Below are 26,601 nucleotides of genomic sequence, written 5' to 3'. Positions count from 1 at the left end.
TGTTCCATTGATCCGAGTGTCTGTTCTTGTGACAGTACCATACTGTCTTGATGATTACAGCTTTGTAATACAGCTTGAAGTCCGGAATTGTGATGCCTCCAGCTTTCATTTTCTTTTTCACGATTGCTTTGGCTATTTGGGGTCTTTTCTGGTTCCATACAGATTTTAGGGTTGTTTGTTCTAGCCCTGTGAAGAATGCTGGTGTTATTTTTTTTTTTAATGTTTTTCAAATTTATTTTTGAGAGACAGAGAGAGACAGAGCATGAGCTGGGGAGGGGCAGAGAGAGAGGGAGACACAGAATCCGAAGCAGGCTCCGGGCTCCAAGTTGTCAGCACAGAGCCCGACATGGGGCTGGAACCCACAAGCAGTGAGACTCATGACCTGGGCTGAAGTTGGACGCTTACCCAATTAAGCCACCCAGGCACCCTGAGAATGCTGGTGTTATTTTGATAGTGCTTATTGTTCCTTACCTCATTTTTATCTCTTCTCATAGCCTAACTTTGGATTTACTTCTTTCCTTATTTCTCGCAGAACGTGATGTCAACTGTGTTGTACCTGGAATTACTTTCTTCCTTATTCTAATTCTCAATGCACTTTGCACTTAAATGTGCAAAGACAGTCATCTGGGAACTTCTTACTCTCAAACTCCTGAGTAGCAGGATCTAATTTAATAGGGCTGATGCCCAGAGCTTTGCCTGTTAGCCAGCAACTGGATGATCCATGGACCACGCTGGGTGATGGGACAAATAATCTCTGCCCTTCTGCTGGCATGATACCTGCTTGTGCTCTTTCATTGGACTAGGATTCAGAAGACATAGATCCCAGTTTTACGTGTGATCTTAAGGGGCTTATCCTGGTTAAGCATGCAGTTTTTTCATCCGTGGTAATCCCCATGCTGTCAGCCTCCTAAGGCTGTGGTGAACATCAGATGAGGAGGTAGAGAACAGTGCTTTGGGAAGTTGTGAAGTCTTTCCCAAATGAGCAAGGCATTAAAAAAGGGGATATGGTCTGCTCTGCCTCCCTCTGGAGCTGTTTTAGCCATCAAAGCGGGTAGCATAGGTCACAATACTTGCATCATTTAAGGACTTAGTAGTAGTAGCATCTAAAGGTGAGTAGTGAAAGGACATTGTTGAGTTCTTATGTATTGGTTCTTTTTTTAAATGTTTTATTTATTTTGAGAGAGAGCGAGCGAGAGAGAGAGCAGGGGAGGGACAGAGAGAGAGGGAGACAGAGGATCTGAAGCAGGTTCTGTGCTGGTAGCAGAGAGCCCATTGCGGGGCTCGAACTCATGAACTTGCAAGATCACGTTCAGGACCTGAGCTGAAGTCGGATGCTTAACTGAATGAGCCACCCAGGTGCCCTTTTATGTATCAGTTCTAAGAATACATTTCTGCTCCCTTGTGTGTATAGAGTGTTTGATTGTGAGAAGTACCTCCCATGGTTCAGGATGCTGGACAAGTGCCATTATTTACTGCTGTGAAATCAACATGGCTTTCCTGTGTAATACTATGAAGATATGTATACAGTGATGTGAATACCATAAAAAATACTTTCAAATGGAAATGTTGCCAGCTTGGCAGTAGGAAAACTGGCCACACATTGGTGTCATGTATATCACAGAATACAACAAAGTGTCATCCTTGTACTGCCGACTGGACCCACCAAGATGCCATGGTGCTATGGGCAGAAGGGGAAGTGAGTGCTCCTTTGTCATGAGAGATTGCACAGTAGAGACAAGATTTTCTTCATTTGACTGTAACCATTATTAGTTTTTTTTTTTTTTACTTCTCATATTCTAGGTTATTAAGTGGAAAGATGATGCACACAGTCATTTAGATCCATATACAAATACACATTTCCCTTCATCAATATATAGAAAAGCCTAAGAGAGTCGACTGTTTATCCCAGAGCTATCCCTTGTGGACCAACTGTGGAACATAATGAAATGTCTTAGTATTTATCGTGGGAAACCTCTGAGAATATAGAAATAGGTTATAATAGAAACTATCAGAACAATTAACTTTTTTTCTAAAGAAAATCTTCTAATTAATATCTAGGTTGTAGTGCGAAGCTTCCAGCCTACGTAACCACTGTATCTTTAAAAAAAATTTTTTTTAACATTTACTTATTTTTGAGAGACTGAGAGGCGGAGCATGAGTGGAGAGGGGCAGGGAGAGAGGGAGACACAGAATCTGAAGCAGGCTCCAGGCTCTGAGCCGTCAGCACAGAGCCCGACGCGGGGCTCCAACTCACAGACCGTGAGATCATGACCTGAGCCGAAGTCGGACGCTCAACTGACTGAGCCACCCAGGTATCCTGTAACCACTGTATCTTTGAATATTTTGTAAATGTGGAGGCTCCAGGTAGGGCACATGGTAAGCTGAGACCTGGGCACGCTGTTATGTGCACAGAAACCCAAATCTTCCCTCTCCTTTTGCATATTCCCAGAACAAATTGTGAACTGACTACGGAATCCATGGCCCAGAGCCAGCCTCATGGTGTCTTGGGGGCATCCCTGTCTTTATAATACTGTATATAATGCTGTGACAAAACAAAAACCAAACAAAAACACTGGCCCAAGTAAACAGACTTAAAATAGAGAGCAAAGAGGAAGGTGCATTTATTCGTTGGCATAAACCTGGATGTAGTGGTTAGTGGTATCTAGTTAGTTCTTTGCGGAGGATTTAATGTGGTGTGAACTTCAGAGTCACACTGCAGGGGTTGATATTCCAGCTTCGCCACCTGCTAACTCTGTGCCCTTGGGCAGCACTTTCAACTTCTCTGAGCCGTTTTCCTTGTTTGTAAAATGGGGATGATATAATAGTGCCTACCTTAAACGACTTGTGAGGATTTAATGGGTTGATACTTTGCAGTGTTGCCTGGCACAGAGTTAGTGCTTTGTATGTGTTAATTCTGTTATTCCTTTTTAGTTCTTATCATGTACATGTTGGAGAATCATAGTTTTAAGTCACTGGGCAGCTCTTTCATTAATCTGTAATTTATAAAATTTGGCATATTGCCAGGAGTAAAAGGTAGGAAATCGTAGGCATCAACGTACTAGGAGAAATAACTCTGGGACTCGACTAGTAGAGCTCAGCTGTTTGAATCTTTTCCCAGGCTGACCCCGAACTTCCTCCAAAGGCTGACTTTTCCAGCTATCTTGAACCATTTGCTATACACTGAGTATGAACTTGATTTCCAGTTAATTGTGCTTATGCCATTCCTCTACTTGAGATACCTTTCTCCTCCAAGTATACTATACAAATCTTTCTCATCCTCCAGTGTCCTGACCACATACTGCCTCCTTCTGAAAGTCTTCCTGACCAAGCCAGGCATAGGCAATCATTCTTCTCATCTTTAGAGTTTTGTTGGTTTCACTCCTATGGCACTTAAAAGATTACCTTGTATGATCATTATGGGTTTGCTCTGTCTTACTTATCCTACCAGGTGACAAACAGCATGAGAGCAGAGATTATATGTGCTTATTTATGTATCCATTGAGCATACAAATACTATAGCAGCACATCTAGCACACTGCCTTGCACATGTAGGTATTTTGCTGTTTTCTGAATAAGTAAGTGAACATAGATATGGTAACTAGATAGTGATGTGTATCTGTGGAGCAAATGTGAGGGAGAAAGAGGAGAAAGCTAAGAAGACATTAAGTAGTTGGAGCTGTTGAGTGGGGGGGGTCATGTCAGGTTGATGAACTGATGTTTGGGTGACAGCTGGCACTCCGGGGTGGTATGGAATGGGAGGAAAGTGAGGTACTTGAGGGGAGGGGTGTTTAGGATTGGCTAGACGTGGCTTTTTGCTGAAAGTGGAATATGTCTTATTTGTTGTGGAAATCCACAATGGAAATGACCAGATTTGAGACAGATATTGCTGGAGCAGTGTAAAGGAAGATACGGAGTTTTCCAGAAAGAAAAGAAAAATGAATAAAAAAATATTACTCAAGAATCAGCGATGACGCTAAGATTCATATTTAAGCTTTTTTAATGTTTATTTTTGAGAGAGAGAGCGAGCATGACTGGGGGAGGGGCAGAGAGAGACAGGGAGACACAGAATCCAAGCAGGCTCCAGGCTCTGAGCTCTCAGCACAGACCCTGATGTGGAGCTCGAACCCACCAGCTGTGAGATCATGACCTGAGCCAAAGTCAGCCACTGAACCGACTGAGTCATCCAGGTGCCCCTCTAAGATTCAGATTTAAAATGTGCTCTCCACATCTGGAATTGAAATTGTTCAAAATAGGAGAATTTTCTTTATTGTTTTTGGCTTGAGTTGCCTAGGAGATACCTATCAAGTTAAAAATAATTGGCAATATATCATTTTCATGGTTATTTATCAAGACATTCAACTATCTGGATAAGCATGTATGATATTTATATTCATGATAGTTGCTTTAATAGAACTAGTGGATTTAGCTGTCCATTTTTTTCTTTGAAGATAGCATTCTGTCAGAATTTATGGTTTATAACTTTAAAATCTATTGGATTTCAGTTTTACAGAGGAGCTCTATGTGGAACAAAGGTAAGGAACTCCTTTGTTTCTGCATCCTTATTTCTGGTACAGGTGTCACCCCAGTGCTTGGCACCCAGTAGGGATTCTAAAAATGTTTGTCAGTAAATTAATTAATAACATCTCAGTTTAAACAAATTTCACAGATTGGTTGGATTTCATGAAGCATTTCCTGTGTGTGAAGTTCTTCCCAAATCTAAATGGAGAGATTGAATTGGAGATAGGAACATAGTATGTGATATACACTCACAGGATTTTAGTACTAGACATAATTCCAGAGACTGTATAGTCTCAGCTCCTCATTTTTCGGATAAAGACATTGAAGACCAGAGAGGTTAAGTGACTTGCTCAGGCTCACACAGCTGATTACGGGCAGAACTTGGACCAAACCTAGAACTGCTGGTCTATAGAGGCTTCAGTATCATCTCTTCCCATTACCCCTTTGGAAGTAAATCTTAGATCCATTGATTGCTTCCAAAGCGTAAGTTAACTCCTGAGCTCCCAGTGCAGAATTTAGAACAAATTCTCCTTATGCTTATATTAATTGCAAAATAGATTTCTTTGAGAGCAAATCCTTTTACTCTGAAGCCTCCTATGTGATCAGGGGCTGGTTGGGTGCGCCCATACTAATTTTTGATGTCCTGCTTGAGTTTCTCCTCTTGGTAAGTCTGCTCTAACAGGAGAGCTTGCACCATCTAGTGGATCTAAGAAGAGGCTCTTGGATTTACTTTTTGGTGGCCCCACTTTAAAATAAAGAAAGGAACAATATTTTTAGTTAATCTGCAGATTCTTACCTGGAACCCTTTATTCATATCATGAGAGTGATATTAGAAGCCCAGAATGGGGAAAAAAAAAAAAAAAGAAGAAAAAGAAGCCCAGAATGATGTTAGGGTCACTTTGTACCTCACAGTGCTAAAAGCAGAACATGCTATTGACCATGCTCTTCTGTCTTTTTTTAAAAAAAAAATTTTTTTTTTAACGTTTATTTATTTTTGGGACAGAGAGAGACAGAGCATGAATGGGGGAGGGGCAGAGAGAGAGGGAGACACAGAATCAGAAGCAGGCTCCAGGCTCTGAGCCATCAGCCCAGAGCCCGATGCGGGGCTCGAACTCACGGGCCGTGAGATCGTGACCTGAGCTGAAGTCGGACCCTCAACCCACTGAGCCACCCAGGCGCCCCAACTTCTGCCTTTTTTTAATGGTAGAAGGAGGGTAAGGAAGTGGGTGTTATATCAACCTGTCTTTTCAACCATGCTTGGATCCTTTGCCTCATTAATTCAAAACATTAACTCTTCTATAATGGGTCTTTCTATAATAGGTGGGAATTAGTCAAATCCTGCTACTATTCTCGGGAAATTCTCTAGTACTCATTTGGACAATTAACTTATTCAATAATGTACAGTATTCTATCCAGTTGGATAAATGAAGTTTTTGGAAGCTTCCAAATTACTCCTTTGTTTTCTTCAATAGAAATTTCAAATCTTTTCTCAAGCTCCGCACGATATTTGCTTTGTATGGCAGGTGGTAGAAAATGGCATCTTTCAAGCAGGGTAATTTGATGACTGCGTGGGCAACGCAGGGTGGGGATCTCACCACTGACTTGCCCTGTGATGTGAAATGCTCATTTACCTCCTGGGCTGGAGTCTTCTTTGGAGGGAATGTGATTGTCATCGTTATATTTACAGAGTAATGCTCAGCAAAAACCAGAGTTGTTGTTGTTGTTGTTGTTTGTTTGTGTTTGAGTTCTTCATTTTGTTTTTGCTTCTGTTACTCCATCCACTGAAGTATCTTACATGGCATCCTAGCACCTGCGTAATGTAGGTGTCCTTTGTGATGGTGGTTCTTATCCTGGTGCACATCAGAATCATCAAGGGAAGCCTGGCCCCACCCATGGAGATTCTGATTTACCTGGATCCAGATAGGGTGTGAATATGGGTATTTTTTAAAAGCTTTTTGAGGTGCTATATGATGTCGTTGAAAATGTGTTTGAACCATTGGATTCCAAATCAAATTGAACATTGGAGATCTATATTTGAAAACCATTATTCTCTTTGAGGCTAGAAGCTGTACTGTATTGTGACTGGAGTAATGAGGTCATTGCTGCATCTAAAAAGACTCCATTTTTGCATCCCCATTTGGGGCTGGTAGAGTCAGTTTTGGGTGTATGATCCAGGTCTGAGGAATGGGAGTCCCTTCTGGGATAGCCAGGAGCTGTGAGGACCAGAAGTTCATGTTTTTGTGAGTGGCAGTTTAATATGTTATTATAATTGTCCTAATATTAGGTATGGATTCTATATTGTTGGCATGTGTCCAGTGATAGTAGGAGAGTTGGCCTTTCACATTAAGTCTTTTTCTTCTCTTGGTTTTAAGAACAATTTTTTCCCTTCCTGTTGGCTTAATAATCAATTTTACCTCTTTTGATGGTTCCCAGGAGTAAGGTGCTCAGTAAGTTCTTTGGAGAAGCTGTTTTCTGGAGTGAAGTCTAGACTCGTCCCTGGGAGCAGCTGGTTTAGAGAAAAATAGCTGAATTGGTGGGATGAGGGATGGCGTGGTAAAAGGGCAGGAATGGGTATAAATCCTCCAAAATGCCATAAGTCAACTCTTATAATGGGAGATAGTGTCTTTGACCTTAATCAGCCCACATAGTTGATACAACTATTCAATTTCAAAGTATTTATGCTCAGTTTCCAGAGGGCAGGGGACAAGAATGCCAAGGAAATGTTAGAATTCTTATCTTGGCTTCTCCTCAAAATAGTACAAAGAACATGAAATTTGGTATTGGGCAGACCTGGTCTCTGGTGAATCTGGTCTCTGCCACTTATTGTGTACTTTTGGGACAAGATTATGAGCCTCACTTTTCTTATCTGTGAGAAGATGACCCTGATAGCTACCTTGCAAAGCCAAATTGAATTAACCCAGAGAACATATATGGAACACCATAATGCATGGTGCAGAGCTGGGACTCCATAAATGGTAGCTATTTCTGGAAATACTATTAATAATAGTAATAATTACTGATGATTATAAAAATAAACAAATTTTTTCCTCCTTTGGAAATGGCTCCTGGCCTGTGTCCAGTTGTCTCTCCGGTGGGCTGAGAATAGGGACGGTAAGGGTGTTGACAGAGGCCCCAGCTGGAAAAGGTGTACTCAGAATTTTCATCCTCATATAATCAACATGTTATCATTTAGCCTCATCACCTGTTAAACCCTTAAAATGTAGATGCTCCTTAGAAGACTTAATTCCACTGATCTTTCATCTTGTGTATAGCTTGCTTGTTTACCTCAGAGAGAATAGACTATAAATCTTCATTTAAACAGTGTGGAAGGGGGGGTTAGGAGGGAAGATGGGAGAATGTGACTTGTGGGGGGATTACTTTAGTGTTAAGTTACACCTGGTGGCGTGGGCTTCGGACATACAGAAAGGGCTGGACCATTAGGAAGCCCAGAAGAGGAGATGCCAGGACCGGGGACTTTAGGGTGGTGAGGGCCCAAATACAGCAGCCGTCAGTTTGGAATTGTTGTCCACAGTTCCCCGTCAGGACTGCCTGTGTGTTGCCGTAAGTTTGTTTCGGTGGCCACCTTTCTCACTGCCCTAGGCTGGCAGTGTCTGGGGTTACAGTACAGTTGAAGCCCTGGGCCTGGAGTCTGAAGCGTTTATATGAATCAGTGGAAACTGCGTAGCAGAGGTTATGCAGTTTCAGGAAAGTCAGTATGGTGTAATTGAGGTATAAAGGGCTTTCTTCCCCATCTGAGTTCTGACAGGTTGAGAACTACGAGTGAGGCAGACAGGAGATCAAAATAGTGCCTTTGTTATCAATAAAACTGAGGCTGAAGAATAGAGTTTATACCTGGGGGTAAGATTGCCTCATACCGACCCCCAGGATTAGACAGACTTGCCCAGATGCACCATAGAGCCTGCAGTGAGAGGAGTAGAGAAGAATGTGTACTTCCTGCTGGCAGTTGGGCTCCCAGAAGAAAGGAGAGAGGAAGGACAGGCTTCTCAAAATGACCTTACTCTTCTTCTCCTGGGGAGGGCGTTAGGGAGGCACAGAGGCCGGAAGTACTCTGTTGGGTGATCCTGCATGTGGGAGGAAACATTAAGATCATTTTTCTCTGTCAGGTTTACGGAAATCCAACCTTTCTAAATTCTAGAGATTTGGAAGCAGTAATTCATACTACAAAAACAAATAGGGGTAGTTTAGATGCTATTGCCATGTTGAAGAGCCCATCATGCGTGCCTGTTGCCTGCAGAAAATAATCCAGACTCCCTCCCTTGTTTCTGAAAACCCCTCCTAATCTGTCCCCATCCTGCCTTGTAACGTTCCTTCCCCCGTGATTTTCAAAGGCAGACCTGAGGTCAGAGCAGTGCCTCCCTTGTCCTCTTTCTTATTACCATGTTCCTGCTGGATAATTCTTTCTGCTTCCTGTCTGTCTGTGCAAAATGTATTCATCGGCTAAGTCTCGGCACAGTCCCTGTATTGGGCTAACGCCCTGCACTGAAGTACACACTGATTTGTCTCGTCTCTGAACTGCCGCTCTCTGGAAGCACGCGGTCTCATGCTTGTTTCTCTGCGTGAATTTCAGCAGCCCCCCTCTGGAAGTGCCACGAGGGACAGGATGTTTCCTGTACTTCTATTATGTCTCCTCAGCTGCTAGTTTACACAGGAAAAGCACTCAATACATAGGCAGGTGATTAAATAAATGTTTCCAAAGAACGTGGGTAGCACCCTTATCACTACAGAATAGAGTCATGTGTTGATTATGCTGGAGGTAAAATTACCAAGGCAAAGAAATGAAATTAGCTCCCGTTTCATGAAATCAAAGAATTTCAGGGTTTTGGAACTGAGAGGGTAGATCATCTGGTTCAACGCCATCATTTCACAGCTGAGCACGATAAGGCTCATGACTTGAAAAGAAATATTCAGAGACTGTGAGCTTAGTATTTGTGAGAGGAATAGAGGATATGGAATAGATGATTTTTCAATGCCTAAACATTAGATTATCCAGAGGAGGCTTGTGTGGTGGCTTTATGTTAACTTCAGGGAGTCCTCTAAGTGTTCCAAAGCGCTTTTCGGTTACCCTGGGCCTCACCTTATGGGTTCTCACTAAAACTGTGGAGGAAGATGCTTTTCACAGAAGCTTTCACCACATCTCGTTGTTGGGCTTCTTCATGGACATGCTGGATTCCATCGTGGGTCAGGGACATCCTGCTTGTTCTGCAGCTGCAGTAGTTGAGACACCAATAGATTGCTTGATTTGCCCAAGGTCACCAGAGTCCAAGGATTAAAATGCAAGTGTTTTACATTCCCACTGCTGTCTGTTTTCTACTACCCCATGCTGCCCTTTGCTTCTTTTTTTTTTTTTAATTTTTTTAATGTTTATTTATTTCTGAGACAGAGAGAGACAGCACGAGTGGGGGAGGGGCAGAGAGAGAGAAAGGGAGACACAGAATCGGAAGCAGGCTCCAGGCTCTGAGCTGTCAGTGCAGAGCCTGACGTGGGGCTCGAACCCACAAACTGTGAGATCATGACCTGAGCCGAAGTCAGACACTCAACCGACTGAGCCACCCAGTCGCCACCCTTTGCTTCTTTAAATTAGTATCTGTAGACTTTGAGAATCCCAGCTTAGAAAGGAAGTGCATTTTCGGTTCCCTCATCAGCTAAGAGAAAGAACAGTTAACACAAATACTTAACCATCCAGAGTAGACAGTTTTGGAACCAAGCTAGGATAAGACATTAGTGATGATATTTAACTATTGTATAAAAATGGCAAAATAAGCACAGTGTTTTGTTTTTTCTACCATTGTTTCTTTTTATTACCTTTTGAATATTTTAGATTTTTTAAAAGTTTTTATTAATTTTGAGAGAGCAAGAGAGAGCAAACAAGCAGGGAGAGGCAGAGAGAGAAGGGAACAGAGGATCCAAAGCAGGCTCTGCGCTCACAGCACAGATCCCGATGTGGGGCTCAAACTCACGAACTGTGAGATTGTGGCCTGAGCTGAAGTCGGGCACTTAACTGACTGAGCCACCCAGGTGCCCTGAATATTTTAGAGTTTTAATTAAGAAACAAAAAATCAAACTTTAGTGTTTGTTCTTACTCGTTTAGCAGTTAACAGAAAAATTAACAGGTAAGTATATCTGTATTTTAAACAGTTTTCAAACACTGAGTATTGTCATATTAATGAGTCACAAATTTGGTTTGGTAGGTTGGAATTAGCACTTAAAAAACAATAAAATAGAAAACATCAGTGCATTGTACTTTGTAACTGTAAATACTATGTATTATTGTAAAATATAGTTCTTATGGTGGGTTCTGGTTTTAAAAAGTTTAAAAAATACTGTTCTCATGTTTTGGAAGATTATTTGGAGAATGGGTTATGAGATTAATCTTGACACTACTTTTAAGCCTTATCATGGGCTGCAAATGTTAGCTGGTCTTCTCTTGGTATAAAACATTCATTATTAATCCATTCACTCAACAAATATATTTTGAACACCCAGTATATGCGAGGCACTGTTCTAAATGCTGGCATGAGATCACTCTAGCAGTTTACTTACAAAGCAAATCATCTAATTTTCAGAGAAAACACTGTATCAGTTTGCATAAGGTTTAGCTGCAGATAACAGAACACTCCCTTCATGTCACAGAAAACTCCCTTTAAACAATCTTTTTTTCTTTTTTTTTTTAATTCCATACACCAGTTCTGTTCACATCTATCTCACTGGCCAGGACAGGTACAGCTATACCTAGATACAAAGGAAGGGGGAAACTGTAGTTTTTTTAGCTCTAAATTTAAGGTTCATTCTCAAAGAAGAAAGAGAGACTGAATATTGGGGAGACAGAAGTGCCTGCCACAAACCTCAAAGTTTCATAGATGTTAACAAAATTTAGTTTCTGTTGATGGGAAGCTGGAGCTTTCTGTTACTATTCTGTGGAAAAGCCAGGCTGTGTACATATAGGGTTGCACATGTTGTGCACTGCACAGGGACGTCCTACAGAAAGGGCAGATCAAAAGAGGGAGTTGGGAGAAGCAGCTAGAAGTTAGGAGACTAAAGTGTGTTCATTGTCTCAACACATGCAGTCAGCTTTTTAGAGTCTGAATCAGTGTAAGTTTCTGAAAAGCTACCTCATCTCTGACCTCGCCGTGGTACTTCATGTCATTTCTCTGCCATTGTAGGAGAGAAAATTAGGGTTATAAATTAAGCTTGCATTTACTGTTGATTTGAAATGGAAAAGTAGATTTCTGTCTTTCTTTCTTTTTAATTTCAACAAGTGCACGAGGGAGATAATGCTCCCTCAGTTCTTAAGCATCAGAATTATGGAAAGATAGGAAGGGTCCCACTCTCTCTAATGCAAAGAACCACAGGAAAGTACCTCGCACAAAGCCCCACCTTATTTATCTAAGGCAGCCATGTGGTATTTGTCCTGGAAACAGTCTTGGAGAAGAGAGGGAGGGTCCGGTCTGGAAGGTGGTGTGAATCTTCTATTCTTTCCCTGCACCCTCCTAGCAGAACATTAAACATTTATCGGCAACAAATGCCCGGCAATATTTCAAATTGTCGTAAGAAAACCAAAAAGGAAAACAGAAAGGAAGGTTACAGTCTGCTTAGTTTTCTTTTGCCCGACACTAAACTTTCTTTTCCTCTCCCCCACCCCCCATTTGTATGTCTGACTGGCGTTTCCAGTGAGGTAGAGACAGAATCACTGTGACAGGGTCCACCTCTGTGTACCTTACTCTGTGATTATCTAGTGCCAGGTGATGACCAGGTTGGGGCAACAGAGAGAAACGAGATTTAGAACAGAGAGACGAGAATTATTGAATTCACTTAGGTAGACACCTGTGTGTTTTCTAAGTCTTCCATTGTGTTGGGGACTTTCTGTCTCATGGAAAGTAAGCCAGGAGTGAAATCTGGCTCTTGTCATCCTAGCTTGCCTTTGTTATAGTCTGTGGTGTCTAGGAAAATTGGTCTGTGTATAAAACTCCAGGCCAAATAATACCTTTGACCCGGCAGGCAAATTGAATGGGGAGGGAGGTGGTAGGCCTTCTTATAATTGTTCTCAAATAACTTCATTCTGCAGAAGCTGCTGATTGAGACTCTGGTCCATGAACCATTTCCCCTTGACTGTTGGGTTTTAATGTCGATGCTCATCAGAATTCACTAGTACTGTCCTATTAATCAAGAAGAGAAATTAGGGGGAAACCCGAGGAAGCATTTCTTTTTTCCCACTAGGTCACTTTTCTAGGTTGCTGTAATTCAAGAGCATGGCATGAGTTAGGCTCTGTATTTTCAATGTAATGTTATTCGTGATAAAAGGAAAATATCCTCTGCTTTGCATGTATTGTCAAATTAATCTAACCACCTTGCTGATGAAGGCGTCCCCAAACATGGGTTGTAAAAACCACGTGTTTTTATTAGTAACAGGGCTGCTGATTTCCATCTCGACACATGTATTGATTATCCTCTGAGTCCCTGCTGGCGTAGCAGGTGCTTTGAGAATTCACACTGTAGGTCAGACACAGTCATTTCTGCAGTAAGTTTCTAGTCTTAAAGGATGGGCGAAGGCATTAAGGAAGCTGGGAAAGGAAATGGACTAGCCTACAAAAGAGAAAGCTGAGGGCTTAATAATTCCAGAATAGAAAAGACAGCTGAGTTTTGAGAGGTGGCATTTCCCTGTCACCACGTCTTAATGTGAGCACAGGGTGAGGCACACTGTTTTTTTAAAAAAAGTTTAACATTTATTTTTTGAGAGACCGAGCATGAGCGGGGGAGGGGCAGAGAGAGAGGGAGACACAGAATCCGAAGCAGACTTCAGGCTCTGAGCTGTCAGCACAGAGGCCGACACGGGGCTCAAACTCATGAACTGTGAGATCGTGACCTGAGCTGAATTCGGGTGCTCAACTGACTGGGCTGCTCAGGCGCCCCGCGTGAGGCACACTTTAGATGACGGGGGTAGAATCTTCTTTACAATGAGGAATGCTTTCTGGTTGGGAAGACCGGGACTGTGTTGCCACGGGAAGCAGTTTAGAAGAAGGCAGAGTGGCGATGTGTGCTTTGGCTGCCCGGCAGCAGAACCCCTTCCTCTGGAAGCCCACTTCTTCAGCCTTCTGGTGGTTCCGCTCACGTACTGCAGGGTCCTTTCATGCAGGGTCATTTTGCTTGGGTTGAGTCCGTTCTCATGAAGTTGTGTGGACTCCAGGAGCTGAAGCAATATGCTGAGAATAATCCTTCATTACACGGTAGGTGCTCAGAAACTGACCAGTGATGATGGCGTTGTTTCTATGGTGGTTCGTATTGTAACTAAGATGCTTTCTGAAACAGCTAGTAAACAGCCAACAGATGGATTTAGCGATCTTTGGGATACTGTTTGGATCTCTGCTTCTGCACTTAAACACCCACCCCAGAGTGTCTCTGTTCATTCTGACCTCAGAACCAAACTGTGAAATAGCTTTCTTATGTGATATTTGGAGGATTTCAATAACTGAATTCTATTAGATGAGGTTCAAATATAATGGATCATATGTTGAATTACACTCTGATAAGTTATATTATAATGAAGTATTAGGGAACAAATTATGCACACATAGTACAGCAAGGGAGGTTTTAGATATAATGTGCCAGGGCACCGGGGTGGCTCAGTTGGTTGAGCATCCAACACTTGGTTTTGGCTCAGGTCATAATCTCATGGTTTGTGGGCTTGAGCCCCACGTTGGGCTCTGTGCTGACAGTGCAGAGCCTGCTTGGGATTCTCTTTCTCCCTCACTCTCTGCCTCTCCTCTGTGCTCGCTCTCTCTCAAAATAAATAAATAAACATTAAAAAAAAAAAGAAAGAATTTGCTGACTGCTCTGGGGAGAGGTTTATGATAGGCAAGAGGAAGTGTATTATAATTTAATGGATTAGTTAGTTGATAAATATTTAATTGATTTAATTATTACATTTAATGTATTACAGATATATTGAAGAAGTGCTGGGAATAAAAGATAGAGACTGGCTTAATTTTAACATTTTTCCTTAAAATATGTTGCTGATGTCACTCTAGCTGTCATTTTAGTTCCTTCCTTCCTCAAATATTTTAGGAATAAGTAGTCAAACTTACTGATTTTGGATATCACCTCCATTTGCCTTTTCAGCCTGCCCATGGTGGTGTCAGTGACTGGTGTGGCCTAGAGGTCTAGGAGCAGAAGGGAGGCTTGAGGGGCCAGGAGGGAGAGAGTCTGACTCATCAACTGCAGGCTCTCTGCAGACTTGGAATAACCGAACGTCATCTTTCCTGAATGTTTGGCTGAAACAGTGGGGCTGCTTGCTGAGAACCAGGGTATCTGTCTTCCCTTATGTACTTGAACGTTCTTTATGCTCTGTGTCCTTGGAGGGTAGAAGATGTCTGTGAAGAGCCCACCCAGCTGCTGCCCTTGGCTGCACTTGGGTGGACATGCCTCCTGCCTGGCCGCTAGCTTGTCTGGCAGCAGCGAGCAAAGTTCTTAGCCTGTGTTTCCTGTGAAGGTCCCTTCATGCCTGTTCAGTGCGATCCAGCCTTATTGTTCCTCTCTTCCCTGCTGCTTTCAGTGGGCAGGGTTCAGCTGAGTCTCAGTTTCCTAACCCTCCAATTGGAGCTGCAGGGGCTGAAGACTTACACATGACCCGGGTGAGCCCCTGCTTAGCTAGTTTTTTCCTGTCTATGGAAGCAAAAGCCAAGGGAAGGTGGCTTCTAACTTGGAGAGGATGCAACAGTCACCTGACCCCACTGCCTGCCACCTGCCTAAGCGACAGAAGGTAGAACCCATCTGTTTGTTCCAATGTGACTGGATCACAAAAAAACAATTAGCAGGTGGGAAATTTGTTTTTCGGGACATACACATAAACCTGCCATTATAGGGAGGATTCTGGTGCTAATTTAGATGCAAATGGAATTGCCCAAGTAGAGCTGATTACAGAAAGGTCAGAATGTCTATATGCTCAATTTCACTCCTACGCTACGCATTAAGTTAATGTGCTGCCGCGATCGTGGGCACGATGGCTGGGCTTGGTTCTGGCCTTCGCTTTTGAGAGAGTTTTGAATTACAGAAGCGGGATGTGACACATGGTGTCAACTCCTCTCTTCCTTCCCACTCCCTTTTTTAAAGGAAAACAAGTCCTATTTTGTCCTTTTCTGAGAGGCTTGAGATATTAATTTTAAAAATGCGTGTCTGGGGCTCATGACTAAGATAGAAAGGAGTAGATTGACTGTAAATTCAGTTGCTTCCTGGTCAGAGAACTAATCTGGACTTTGCATGCACTTCTTCCAGACTCTGAACATGCTGGGTTGGAGCCTGGGGTGTAGGACTGGTGAGGAGCCTGAGTGGCTGAGGGGGAGGCAGAAAGGCCCGTGGGCTGGTGTGGTTATTGCAGTGCTACTGTATCACTTTTCAGATGTTTCTGACTCTAATGCACAGAATTTATCTTAGGCATTTGTGTATGTTTGTCTATATTTTTTACTGAGTATGTAACAAGGCACATACATAAATATATTACATTACATATAGTTTGAACAAAATAGGCACCCAAAAGTTTCACAAAATAGTTCCTACCAAGTGCAATGTACTCTAGTATTTTCTGTTTCAGTCTGGTCTAAACCATGAGTGAACCGATACACTGATTTCACTATCCACTTTTGGATTTCAGACTCTAGTTTAAAAACACCAGTTTGAGGGACTGGTGAAGGCATTGGGCGTGAAGGGGACCCAGGTGAGAGCTACTGGAGGGGGGAGAAGGTGGGTGAAGAAAGGGATTGATTTCAAAGGGTAGACCAAACTGCTCTTGACAGAAATGAAGTCAAGTCCCTGAGTCAGGGCTCAGGTTCCATTCTAGAACTGGGGCTGAAAAGTGAAGCACAGAAGGGTGCCTCAGCAGATGCATTCTTTAGGTTCATGGTTGCATTTATCTTGTCAAGGATAATTATTTGTTTGTGGGAAGGAGTTTTCCTTAGGTTATTGCTGTCCTGATGCCTTAATTTTTTAAAATTTGTTTTTCTAAATAATTTTTTTAATGTTTATTTATTTATGAGACAGAGACAGAACATGAGCAGGGGAGGGGCAGAGAGAGAGAGAGAGAGAGAGGAAGACACAGAATGCAAAGCAGGCTCCAGGCTCTGAGCTGTCAGCACAGAGCCCAACACGGGGCTTAAATTCATGAACCGTGAGATCATGACCTGAGCCAAAGCTGGACACTTAACCGACTGAGACACCCAGGCGCCCCTATGGTTTTGCCTTTAGTAAGAATTAACATTCCTAAGCTTTAGTATCCTTAAATTTTATTACTGTATATTATATGGTAGTAAGGTAGAACCTCATTTACTATTTCTACTAGTATTTGTACCCAGATTTGTAGCTACCTGCAATTCCTTACAGAACAAGAGAAATAAATACTGACAGTCATCTCATCGGTAAGACAAAAGGTCTTACGTACATCAAGAGCTGATTGTCCTTTGTAATTGGACCATGAAGAGGATGCTACTGTCCTGTTCTACTAATATGTCCTCTTTGGGGGCATCAGCAGCCGCTTTGGTTTTGCATTCTGCAAAAGGCAGAGCTGCCTTCCCCTGGGGGTTCATCGTTAGCTTTCAAGTGATCACACTTAGGCTCTGGTCTCATCCTCGTTAAGGAGGTTGCCTATTTGGGGGATTAGAGGAAGATTCTGAAAAGTAAGATAATGGGGCAGGAAAAGATTTTCTGGGATAAAAGTCTTCTGAGGGCTCTGTGAATATGGAGGAGGGAAGAGACAGAGAAGGGAACCAGATTTTCTTGGCTTGGGTATTAGTTTAAGGTGAGTGTGACCTCGTTTATAAAGAGGTTACAACTTGATGCTTAATAGAATTGGGTTTTTAATATTTATACCATGTTATGTAAATGCTGCCCCCTCCAAGTGTTTTCTTAAATCCTCTTAGCTTATAAATGACAGCTTTGATTGCTAAGAAAAGAAAAAAAAAATAATAAAATCTTTCATTTATCCAGCCTAAGAGTAGTAAACAATAGATGCTTAATGCCCTGCTTTCATGTGAGCCCCCAAAGACTGAGACTTCTGTTCTAAAGGGTTTATTGCTGTGCTTTTGAGCTTATTAAGGTCATGTGTAACTTAAGGGGGGAAAAGCTGATGGTGCATTATTGGTGCAAAGGCAGCTCCTGGAATTGTGCAGGACATGTCAGCTCAGCAGTGCTCAGTAAGGAAGGCTGAAAATACAGTATTGCAGAAATTGCATGCATGCATGGCCCGTTTGAAATGTCTGGTTGTGTGTTTTTCTAGTGATCCAGATCATTAGGGAATTAGACTTCTGCCCAAGTGAGTTTGAATTAAGTTTCTGCTAACGGACCCCGAGATTGTGGCAGTGGAATGGGGGTGAGCTAATGGAGCTCCACGTTCGGTGGTGGTATGAATCATTCCCCCATAAGTATACTTGGTGACATCAGTTATTTCATAGGTTTTTATTAAAAATGTCCCCATTCTCTGGGGCCCTCAGAACACATTCAGAGAAGAGGGAAGAATTAAAAATTAAGCTCAACTCTGGCAAATGTAAATCACTAGGACCTTGGGGGCTGTTGTTTATTCAGGAAATGTTATATTCAGTACCTTCTATGTGCCCAACTCTGTACATTGCACTGGAGTAATAAAAAAGACATAGCATGTGTTCCAGGACAGCGTTAAGAGTGCTATGAGCTTGGGACTGGAGAACACCAAAAAAACACAAGGATAGAAGCAGTTTATTTCAGGACCAGGGACAGCCCATGAGAAGCACTCTTCTCAAGGTAATTTATTTGCTGAGTGGTTGAGGCTCGCCTGTTTGTTTTGTTATATTTGGGCCACAGAGAGCCCTTTCAAGTTGGTCAGGTGACACAGTGGTGTGTGGAATGTTTTGAGGGCTCAGAGCACTGGCGCTGAGCTGGAGGGGGACAGTGTTTGCACTCTGTTGCACGCCGAGCTCATGCCACTCAGGGTTCTGCTGGGCCACTTGTCAACAGATCCTGAGAGGGTGAGTTCAAGTGTACTGTATAGGCATGCCTTGCTTGGAATGAGGAAAATAGACAAAACTGATTTGGCTTTATCTTATCCACTTGGACTCCTCTGTCTGGAATATAACTAAGGACCAAGAAAATATATAAAAACAGTTTAAGCCTTTATGTACAGATGCATCCACATGGGGCCTATCTATACTCAGATATCAGATTTGCTGATCTGGTTTCTAAACTGATTTTGAAGACAGAACATTACAAGGAGAAGAGTGTGTTATAAAAGGAATGACCAACAACAATATCATAAAGTGACAGTTAATACTTTGGAAGAAAGGAAGAAAGAAATGAAAAACTGGAAAAGAGAAAGATGTAACCACTCAAAAAGCATCCCCATCTGTTTAGCGTCAGGTGTATTAGACTCATGGCAGGGGAGATTGCTGAGATTTCTAGGGGATAGAGCTGGAATCTGAAGTTTGGAACTGTTTCCCTCGTGATTTCCATGCATCCCAGTTTGGGTATATCTGTTCTACAGTCAGTCAGACAATTGATGACCCCTGTTCATCAAGAGATGTTGTACTTTGCTTTTTAGGAAGACAAAGAAATCTATCCGAGTTCTTAAAATATTCCCTATCAAAATGCTTAAAATTAAAATTTGAATGCTTTAAGCACCAAATCCTCAGCACTTTGAAAAACTTGACTCTTGAGAGTTTTATATTCCCTGAAAGACAGACATTCTACTGCTTGGGATAATCACACCACATAGAAAATACTAATTTGTATTATAAAAAAACAGTCGGTTACTTTATAAGTGGTAAACTCTTATAGCACTTTATAAATAACACTTTACGTATATTATTCAGTTATAAAAATTTGACTTGCAACTTTCCAGGAACATACCTGAACATCTGCATTACTTTGTATATGTATCTCTTACATATATACATACATACACACACCCATCTTCCTGGACAGAAAATGTGTTCTTATGGTTCTAGCTCCTGGTACATAGCAAGTCTAATAAATATTTATTGGATGACTAATGATGAAACAGTTATATTGAGCTTTCTAATTAATCCTTTATTGACCATGTAGATACTTTACATTATCTTCCCCCCCCCCCTTTGTGGTTACACACTAAAATCTTTATGGTATTTGAACTGCATTTGATGATTAGAGTTGTCAGAACACTTGAATTGCTTTTTATGTCCTTGCTTTTCCCTTACTGAATTAAAGGGCGGAAGCAGCATGTGGTATTGTGGGATGTGAATAGGTTATAGGCTTCAGATGAAGCTCTGAAGCGTGTTCTTGTGGTTGGCATGTCCTTGCCTTGATGGGGTCACTACGGTGAGGCCAGGGGCCTTTGGGGAAGCATGTATCACAGCATCGAGAGGATGCTCGCCTGTGCTCACTCTGTCGTTGGTCCCAGGTGACTGTGGAGGAGGTCATGACCACAACTGCATATCTGGACCTTTTCCTGCGTAGTATCTCCGAGCCAGCATTACTCGAGATCTTCCTCCGTTTTATCCTGTTGCACCAGCATGAGAATGTCCACATCCTAGATACTCTCACAAGCCGAATCAACACCCCATTTCGGGTAAGGTGAACCCCAGAGGAAGGGACTTTATAACTCAGAACAAATTTCAGGAGAGTTTGTTTTGGGGATTAATGATGAATATTTTTTCTCTAATCCCCCCTCCCCTGCTGTTTCTTGTAGCTATTATTATTATGACACCATTATGGATTTCATTGACCAGGTTTTAGGTCCGTCCTGTCTAGAACACAGACTAGGAATTACTACCTGGTGCAAAAAATTACTTAAGTGCTCTGATGAAATGATGAAAGCTTACTCTCAAAAGGGTACAATGATTTTATAATTTACCTGTAGGTATCTTCCCTATTTGGCTGTTTACCTTTCCTTTTTGGAAATTAGAGATCAAAAGAATTCTTGGTTTTGAATGAACTTCTTAGAAAACTGTATTATCATACTCTCAGCACTACTGAAAATGGAACCAAGGAGAATGTTTGCCCCAAAGCCAAGAGACAAGCCCAAAGGAGCTGAGGCATGGGGCTAAACACTCTAGTTGGGGAGGTGGCCAGGGTACCTGCAATTTTCTGTTAGCCCTGTCTTGTAAATAACCAATGTCATATTTGAAAATAACTTGGGAAAATAAATGCCAAGCAGGAGATCGTGTGTGTGTGTGTGTGTGTGTGTGTGTGTGTGTGTGTGTGTGTTGGGGAGTTGTAGGGGCACGTTTATGTGGATCTTTAAAAGTTGGAAATAAGAGCACAGGCATTTTGTAGGAGGGTCATTCTGCATTATGGCATCATTCTAGACATAAGCTTTCTTAAATGTTTATTTATTTTTGAGACAGAGAGAGACAGAGCATGAGCAGGAAAGGGGCAGAGAGAGAGGGAGACACAGAACGTGAAGCAGGCTCCAGGCTCTGAGCTGTCAGCACAGAGCCCGACACGGGGCTCGAACTCACGAACTGTGAGATCATGACCTGAGCCGAAGTCGGACACTTAACTGACTAAGCCACCCAGGCGCCCCTAGACATAGGCTTTCTAATCAAATCCTGTAGGAGAACTAAAAGCCTTAACACACATTCTCTCGGGAAGCAGCATGTTTTTATCAAAGCTGCTAAAAAAAGAGGCCATTTTATTTTGTAATTCTGATTTATTTTCCATCTGTGGGGAGTAGAGCTATCCTTCCAATATCTGAAATAGAATGTGTGTTTTTTGCTTCCCAGCTCTGTGTGGTGTCCCTGGCATTGTTTAGAACTCTCATCGGTTTACATTGTGAAGATGTGATGTTACAGCTAGTTCTAAGGTGAGTTGCCCTCTTTTGTTCTCTTTAAAGAAAAACTCAATATGTACTATTGCTATTATATTTTTCTTTGGGTCATATAAGCCATGTAGGAGCCATGCTTCTAAGGGAAAAAATGATCAGGAATATCAATCTAATTTCTGTATCATTTCCCAAGGTTAATTTTAGTTTTCCCATTAAGAGTATTTACAGGGCTAAATACATTGTATTATAAATATGTTCCTGGAAATAACAGATAGGATGTTGGGAAATTTTCAGACTATGAAGGCTTTCCTGTTCTGCGGCTGAATGTCTTTCTCCTGAAGTACACTTTTAGAGGCCTGTGTTACTGGAAACAACTTTTCCAAATATGAAATGCTATTGATATATAATTTTTATGACTCTTGCTTTCCTAATGTTACACCTACAGCGTGCTCTCTCTGACCCATAAGTATGTTTCAATTCAATTCAGTAAATATTTAATGAGTACTTTCCATGTACAGTTCAGAAGAGAGTAGGGCATGGGGTAGATGGATTGAAAAGGACTTATAAACAAGGTGGAGCAGGTAGGACCTTCGGAGGGACAGGTGAGAAAGGTTTGGGGAATTGGCTAGTATTTGAAGACAGGTGTCAGGAGTCAAAGTGAACTGCTGTTAGGATGCTATTAATGTGGTCATTTGGCAGGGGACTCAGGAACACCTAATCCCGCCTTGGCCCAACTCTGCCTCTCCTGTGGGGGTCCCCAAGGGAAGCATCTGCTTTGTGAAGGGAGAGAGGGGGAGGTGGCTAGGCTTTGTGCTCCCACACTCCCCTCTCGGGGTATGGAAACAAAAAGGAACAAGTCAACCAGGGTCATCTGGCACGCCTTTCTGCCTCCTCCTTCCTTTGATTCCTTTGAGGACGTTCTGACCCTTTGTGTGACCTCCTCCTTGGGAATAGCGGGAGAAGAAGCCTAGGACAGGGGAAGAGGAGGAGACTTGGACCACCTCTGGTCACCAGTGGGGTTTTGATACAACGTGAGTAGAATTACGAGAAGAGGACATTCCAAGTGGCTGCGTTAGCATTTCCATCGTGGTAGCTGTGGACAAGTAAGGGGGTGGCGAAGTGGTCGGGGAGCAAGAGGAGAGGCTTCACCCAGGAACAGGTTAGAAATGCAGATTCTTGGTCTTTTCCCAGATGTGCTGACTCAGGGGGTGGGTGGGGCCTGGCAAGCTGTGTTCTAACTAACTCTCCAGGGGATTCTGATGCATGGCTGATTTTGAGAACCAGTGGTCACTGGTTTATCTGCAAATGGGAGGGATAAAAAAACCAAAACCAGGCTGGAAGAGGTGGATGGTGGCAGGCATCATGGTGGAGGCCTCACAGGGTTATCATTTCGTGGGGAAGCAGATCACTTATTAATTTTCTTACTTTTAAAAAGAGTTTTTGGACTTTCTAGAGGTTTAGATTAGGTCATCAGTCACTAATCTTAAGGCACTGGCAAAGAACAAATCTAATCACGAAGAGAGAGCCTGGGTAGTCTGGCTAGAATATTTTGAGTAGAACATCCCATCCTAAAAGGATTGCTTCAGCCTCCCGTTAGGTGTCTGCTGACGTGACAGATGCATTAGCAAGGCCTGAACGGAATCCCTCAGAGCAACTTGTTAAAGCCTTTCTTACTGCCCCAAACCACACTTTGCTTCCCACCACGGTAAAACCTGATTATATTTAAGTGTCAAATTCCTAAAGGCTGCTTCGCTCGGGGCATGAAATGCAGCTGTCTTTTTCAGCCTCCCTGGAAGCCTGGCCCTGCTGGGGATGTGCAGAGCCTTTCCCCTCCAAGCCACCTCATCACATGTGGCCCAGCTGGGGACAACTCCTCCATCACCTTTTGTCTACGGGGGATGCGGTGCGGTGCTCGTTGTGCTAAACTCTGCCCTCAGAGATCATGTTAGCTCCTTTTGAGACCCAGTCATGTGCCACGTGAAGGGGGAGAAATTGGCTCATGGTTGAGATATTTCCATATCCAAGTCAGGGCTAATCGTTTCCCAGCAAAGTGCCTGAAGGGCACACGTCGAAGATTCTGAATAGGGTGATGGAAGCCAAATCCCACGTAACTACCTGGTCTTAGGCTCTCTGAGCCCAAGCATTTTCCTTGTTTCTTTAATAAGGATGATGGCGATAATACAATAATGATAGTTGCCCTTTATGTAATACCTTCTTTTTCTTTTTTTTAAGAGAGAGAGAGTGTGAGAGGGGCAGTGGGGGGGTGGGGGAGGGAGAGGGAGAGAGAGGGAGAGAAGGAGAGAGGGAAGCCCCCAAGTGGGCTTCATGCTCAGTGTGGAGCTTGGACGTGGGCTTGATCTTATGACCCTGGGACCATGACCTGAGTGAAAATCAAGAGTCAGGTGCTCAGTGGACTGAGCCACCCAGGCGCTCCAATTTATTTCGAATTCTACCTCATTGCCTGGGGGAATCCATGAGCGAATGGAGAATATACACGGAAGTCAGGTACGCAGCAGACTCGTGGGAACCCTCAGCTTCCTGGTCTCTGCCCTCTGAACTGCCAGGTCCCCCCCCCCATTTTAAATTATATTTAATTGTCATAACATACACAGAACATAATATCTGCCATCGTAACCATACAGTTCAATGAATGGTATTAAACGCATTCACATTGTGGTGCAGCCATTGCTGCCATCCATCTCCAGAAATGTTTCCACCTTGCAACAGGAACACTGTGTCCCGCTAAACACTAATTCACCATGTCTCCCTCCTCCGGCCTCAGGAAGCCCCTCTCCTACTTTCTGACTCTCTGAATTTAACTACTCTCTAGATACCTCCCTTAAGTGGAATCATACCCTTTTTTTGGTGCCTGAACTTTTTCACTTTTCATTTTGTCTTCATGTTGTTGTGTGTGTCAGGATTTCCTTCCTTTTTAGGACTGAATAATATCCCACTGTTTATATATACCACATTGTGTTTCTCCATATGTCTGGTGATGGACATTTTGGGTTGCTTCCGCTTTTTGGCTGTTGTGAATAATGCTTCTAGGAGCATGGGAGTACAGATACCTCTCTTCAACACCCTGCTTTCAATTCTTGTGGGTGATATACCCAGAAGTGGGATGGCTGGATCACATGGTAACTCTATTTTAAGTTTTTTACTGTTTTGCATAATAGCTGCACCATTTTACATGCCCACCAACAGTGCACGAGGGCTCCAGTTTCTCCACATCCTTGCCAACACCTGTTATTTTCTGTTAAAGAAATGGTGTTTTTGTGATCATGCAAAAATGACAGACAGATTTCAAGAACCAATCAGAACTCTTAGAAGTAAAAGCTGTAATTATTGCAATGAAAAATCAGGGGTTTGGGTAAATAGCATGTGGGACACAGATTAAGAGAGAAAGAGAGAATTAGTGAACTAGGAGATAGAATGGAAGAAGTTACTACATTTGCAGCAGAAAGAAGTAAAGAGATTAAAATTATGAAAACAAGGCTGTAAATGATGGTGGTTAAATTGATAAAGTGTAACAGATCCCATTAGAAGGAGAGTGAACTGCTGACTTGACCTATTCTATTTTTGGAATTTCTAGCTCATACTCAGATGTTTGGGAGAATCAAGTGTGGGGCTATCTGAAAAGTGTTTTTGAAACACTGTAACATACTACACAAATTGAAGGGAGGAGAATTTCCTGGAAAATACATCCTAAACTAATGAAAACGTTGTCTTTTCTGATTTAGAATCTGTACAAAAGCAAAGACAATGCAAAATCCTTATTCTTCTAGTCATTTAAACTTTATCTTCAGGGACATAAAACACAGATTTATAATCTGTCCTTTTTGTTATTGCCACTATAGTGGTTCGAACGCACATGATAAACGTGTGGGGCTGAGAGGCAGTAGAGCAGTCGAGATTATGTGAGTCCACCAATGAACTTATTTGTTATGTGATAAATAATAACTATATGTCCATTTTTGTTGCAATCCAAATACTACTAAATACTGATATTGCAAAGTGATAATCCATTCATAAGTGATATATTTCTTACAGTTAGCATAATAATCAGGAGCCGTAACTTGAAATAAGGTACCCCCAAAAGAGAGGCTATTTTAGTGAGCAGAAAACCAAGGAGAAACTGTCCGCCTGCATGGATGTGACATAGAATAGGCCAGAGGCAGGCAGGAAATGCTGATAAGCAGTGAGGTGACAGATCACCCCCATATTCCTGGCACTTGCCAGTGTAGGCAAAATTTAATTGCTTACTACCCTGAATGCCGTTTCTGAATATTCTGGTTGGGGCATTTTTTCCGGAAGTGCTGGTCCATCGTCAGGTTCTTGAATTGCGTTGCCTGTTGTGTTCAGTCAGAGGATGTTTTGCTCGGAGAGGAAAGTGCGTTGCTGTGTGTCCACTTCAGAAACATTTCCATCCTGCATGGGAGCTAGGTGTCTGGAGGAGAGCAGGGGGAAAAAAAAGGCAAGCCAGCCTAGGGGAAGATGGCTAGGAAAAGTACAGTCAGAATGTCTTTGGAAAACAATCTTTTTGAAATTTACTGATGTTGCTTTGTAGATTTTTGCCTCTCGGTGCGTTATTGAGGTTCTTGTCATCTCATAGAAACACCTTACCTACTTCATTGTACTGCTTTGTTTCGCTTGTGTTGTCAGTGTAGCAATAGGCAATGTGTGCGCTTTGTTATTGATTGGCTGTCACTGAACTGTTTCAGATGCAACGATGCTTCACTTCAATGAGTGAGAGCCAGGGAGAGGGACAGTGGGCCAAGGGGTGTGAAGGGTTGGGGAAATAATGAAAAAAAGAGAGGACAATATGGAGGATATCATTTTTTCCCCCTGCTGTGTCGTAGGACGGCTTTGAGTAATCTGGATCTCTAAAATCAGATATTTCTTAGTTTCTGGTTATTTTTACTGCTTTTGAATTTAAATAAAAGCCTCCAGACAAAGTATGTGTAGTATAAATGAAAAGATGGTTTGAGGACAAATTCTGGAGTGATTTCTCTCTTATCGACAGCCACTTCATTTTGATATTTGACATTAGGGCAGCTTCTGACATTCATTCTGTTCCTAATCTTTCCCTGTAAGGGATGGGAAGACAGAGGGTCAACGCGTGGTTTTCCCACTCTTCCCTCTGGGATGATCCTTCATTTCAGAGGTGCTGTGGAAGCACTGTGAATACGAGGGAGGGGTTATTTATGTGAACTCACTCCCCATTTCCAATTTTTTTTTTAACTTTCTTTATTTTGAGAGCACACAGCGGGGAGGGGCAGAGAGAGAGGGAGAGAGAGAGAGAATCCCAA

The 26,601-nt window shown here is 42.5% G+C and overlaps 1 protein-coding gene across 4 annotated transcripts in view; it reads left to right on the top strand.

The window, feature by feature from the left end:
• Positions 1–26,601, top strand: part of FHIP1A (FHF complex subunit HOOK interacting protein 1A) — a 284,213-nt gene that overhangs the window by 234,377 nt on the left and 23,235 nt on the right. For all 4 annotated transcript variants that reach the window (XM_042983773.1, XM_015538394.2, XM_042983775.1 and 1 more), the window contains 2 exons: positions 19,928–20,095; positions 21,252–21,331. In XM_042983773.1, the coding sequence (XP_042839707.1) occupies positions 19,928–20,095; positions 21,252–21,331 (248 nt within the window). The remainder of the gene's footprint in view (positions 1–19,927; positions 20,096–21,251; positions 21,332–26,601) is intronic.

The sequence above is a fragment of the Panthera tigris genome, chromosome B1 (genome assembly GCF_018350195.1).
Source record: "Panthera tigris isolate Pti1 chromosome B1, P.tigris_Pti1_mat1.1, whole genome shotgun sequence".
In the NCBI taxonomy this organism is placed as follows: domain Eukaryota; kingdom Metazoa; phylum Chordata; class Mammalia; order Carnivora; family Felidae; genus Panthera; species Panthera tigris.
Note: the sequence above shows the minus strand (reverse complement) of the source record. Positions and strands in the feature narration are given on the sequence as shown.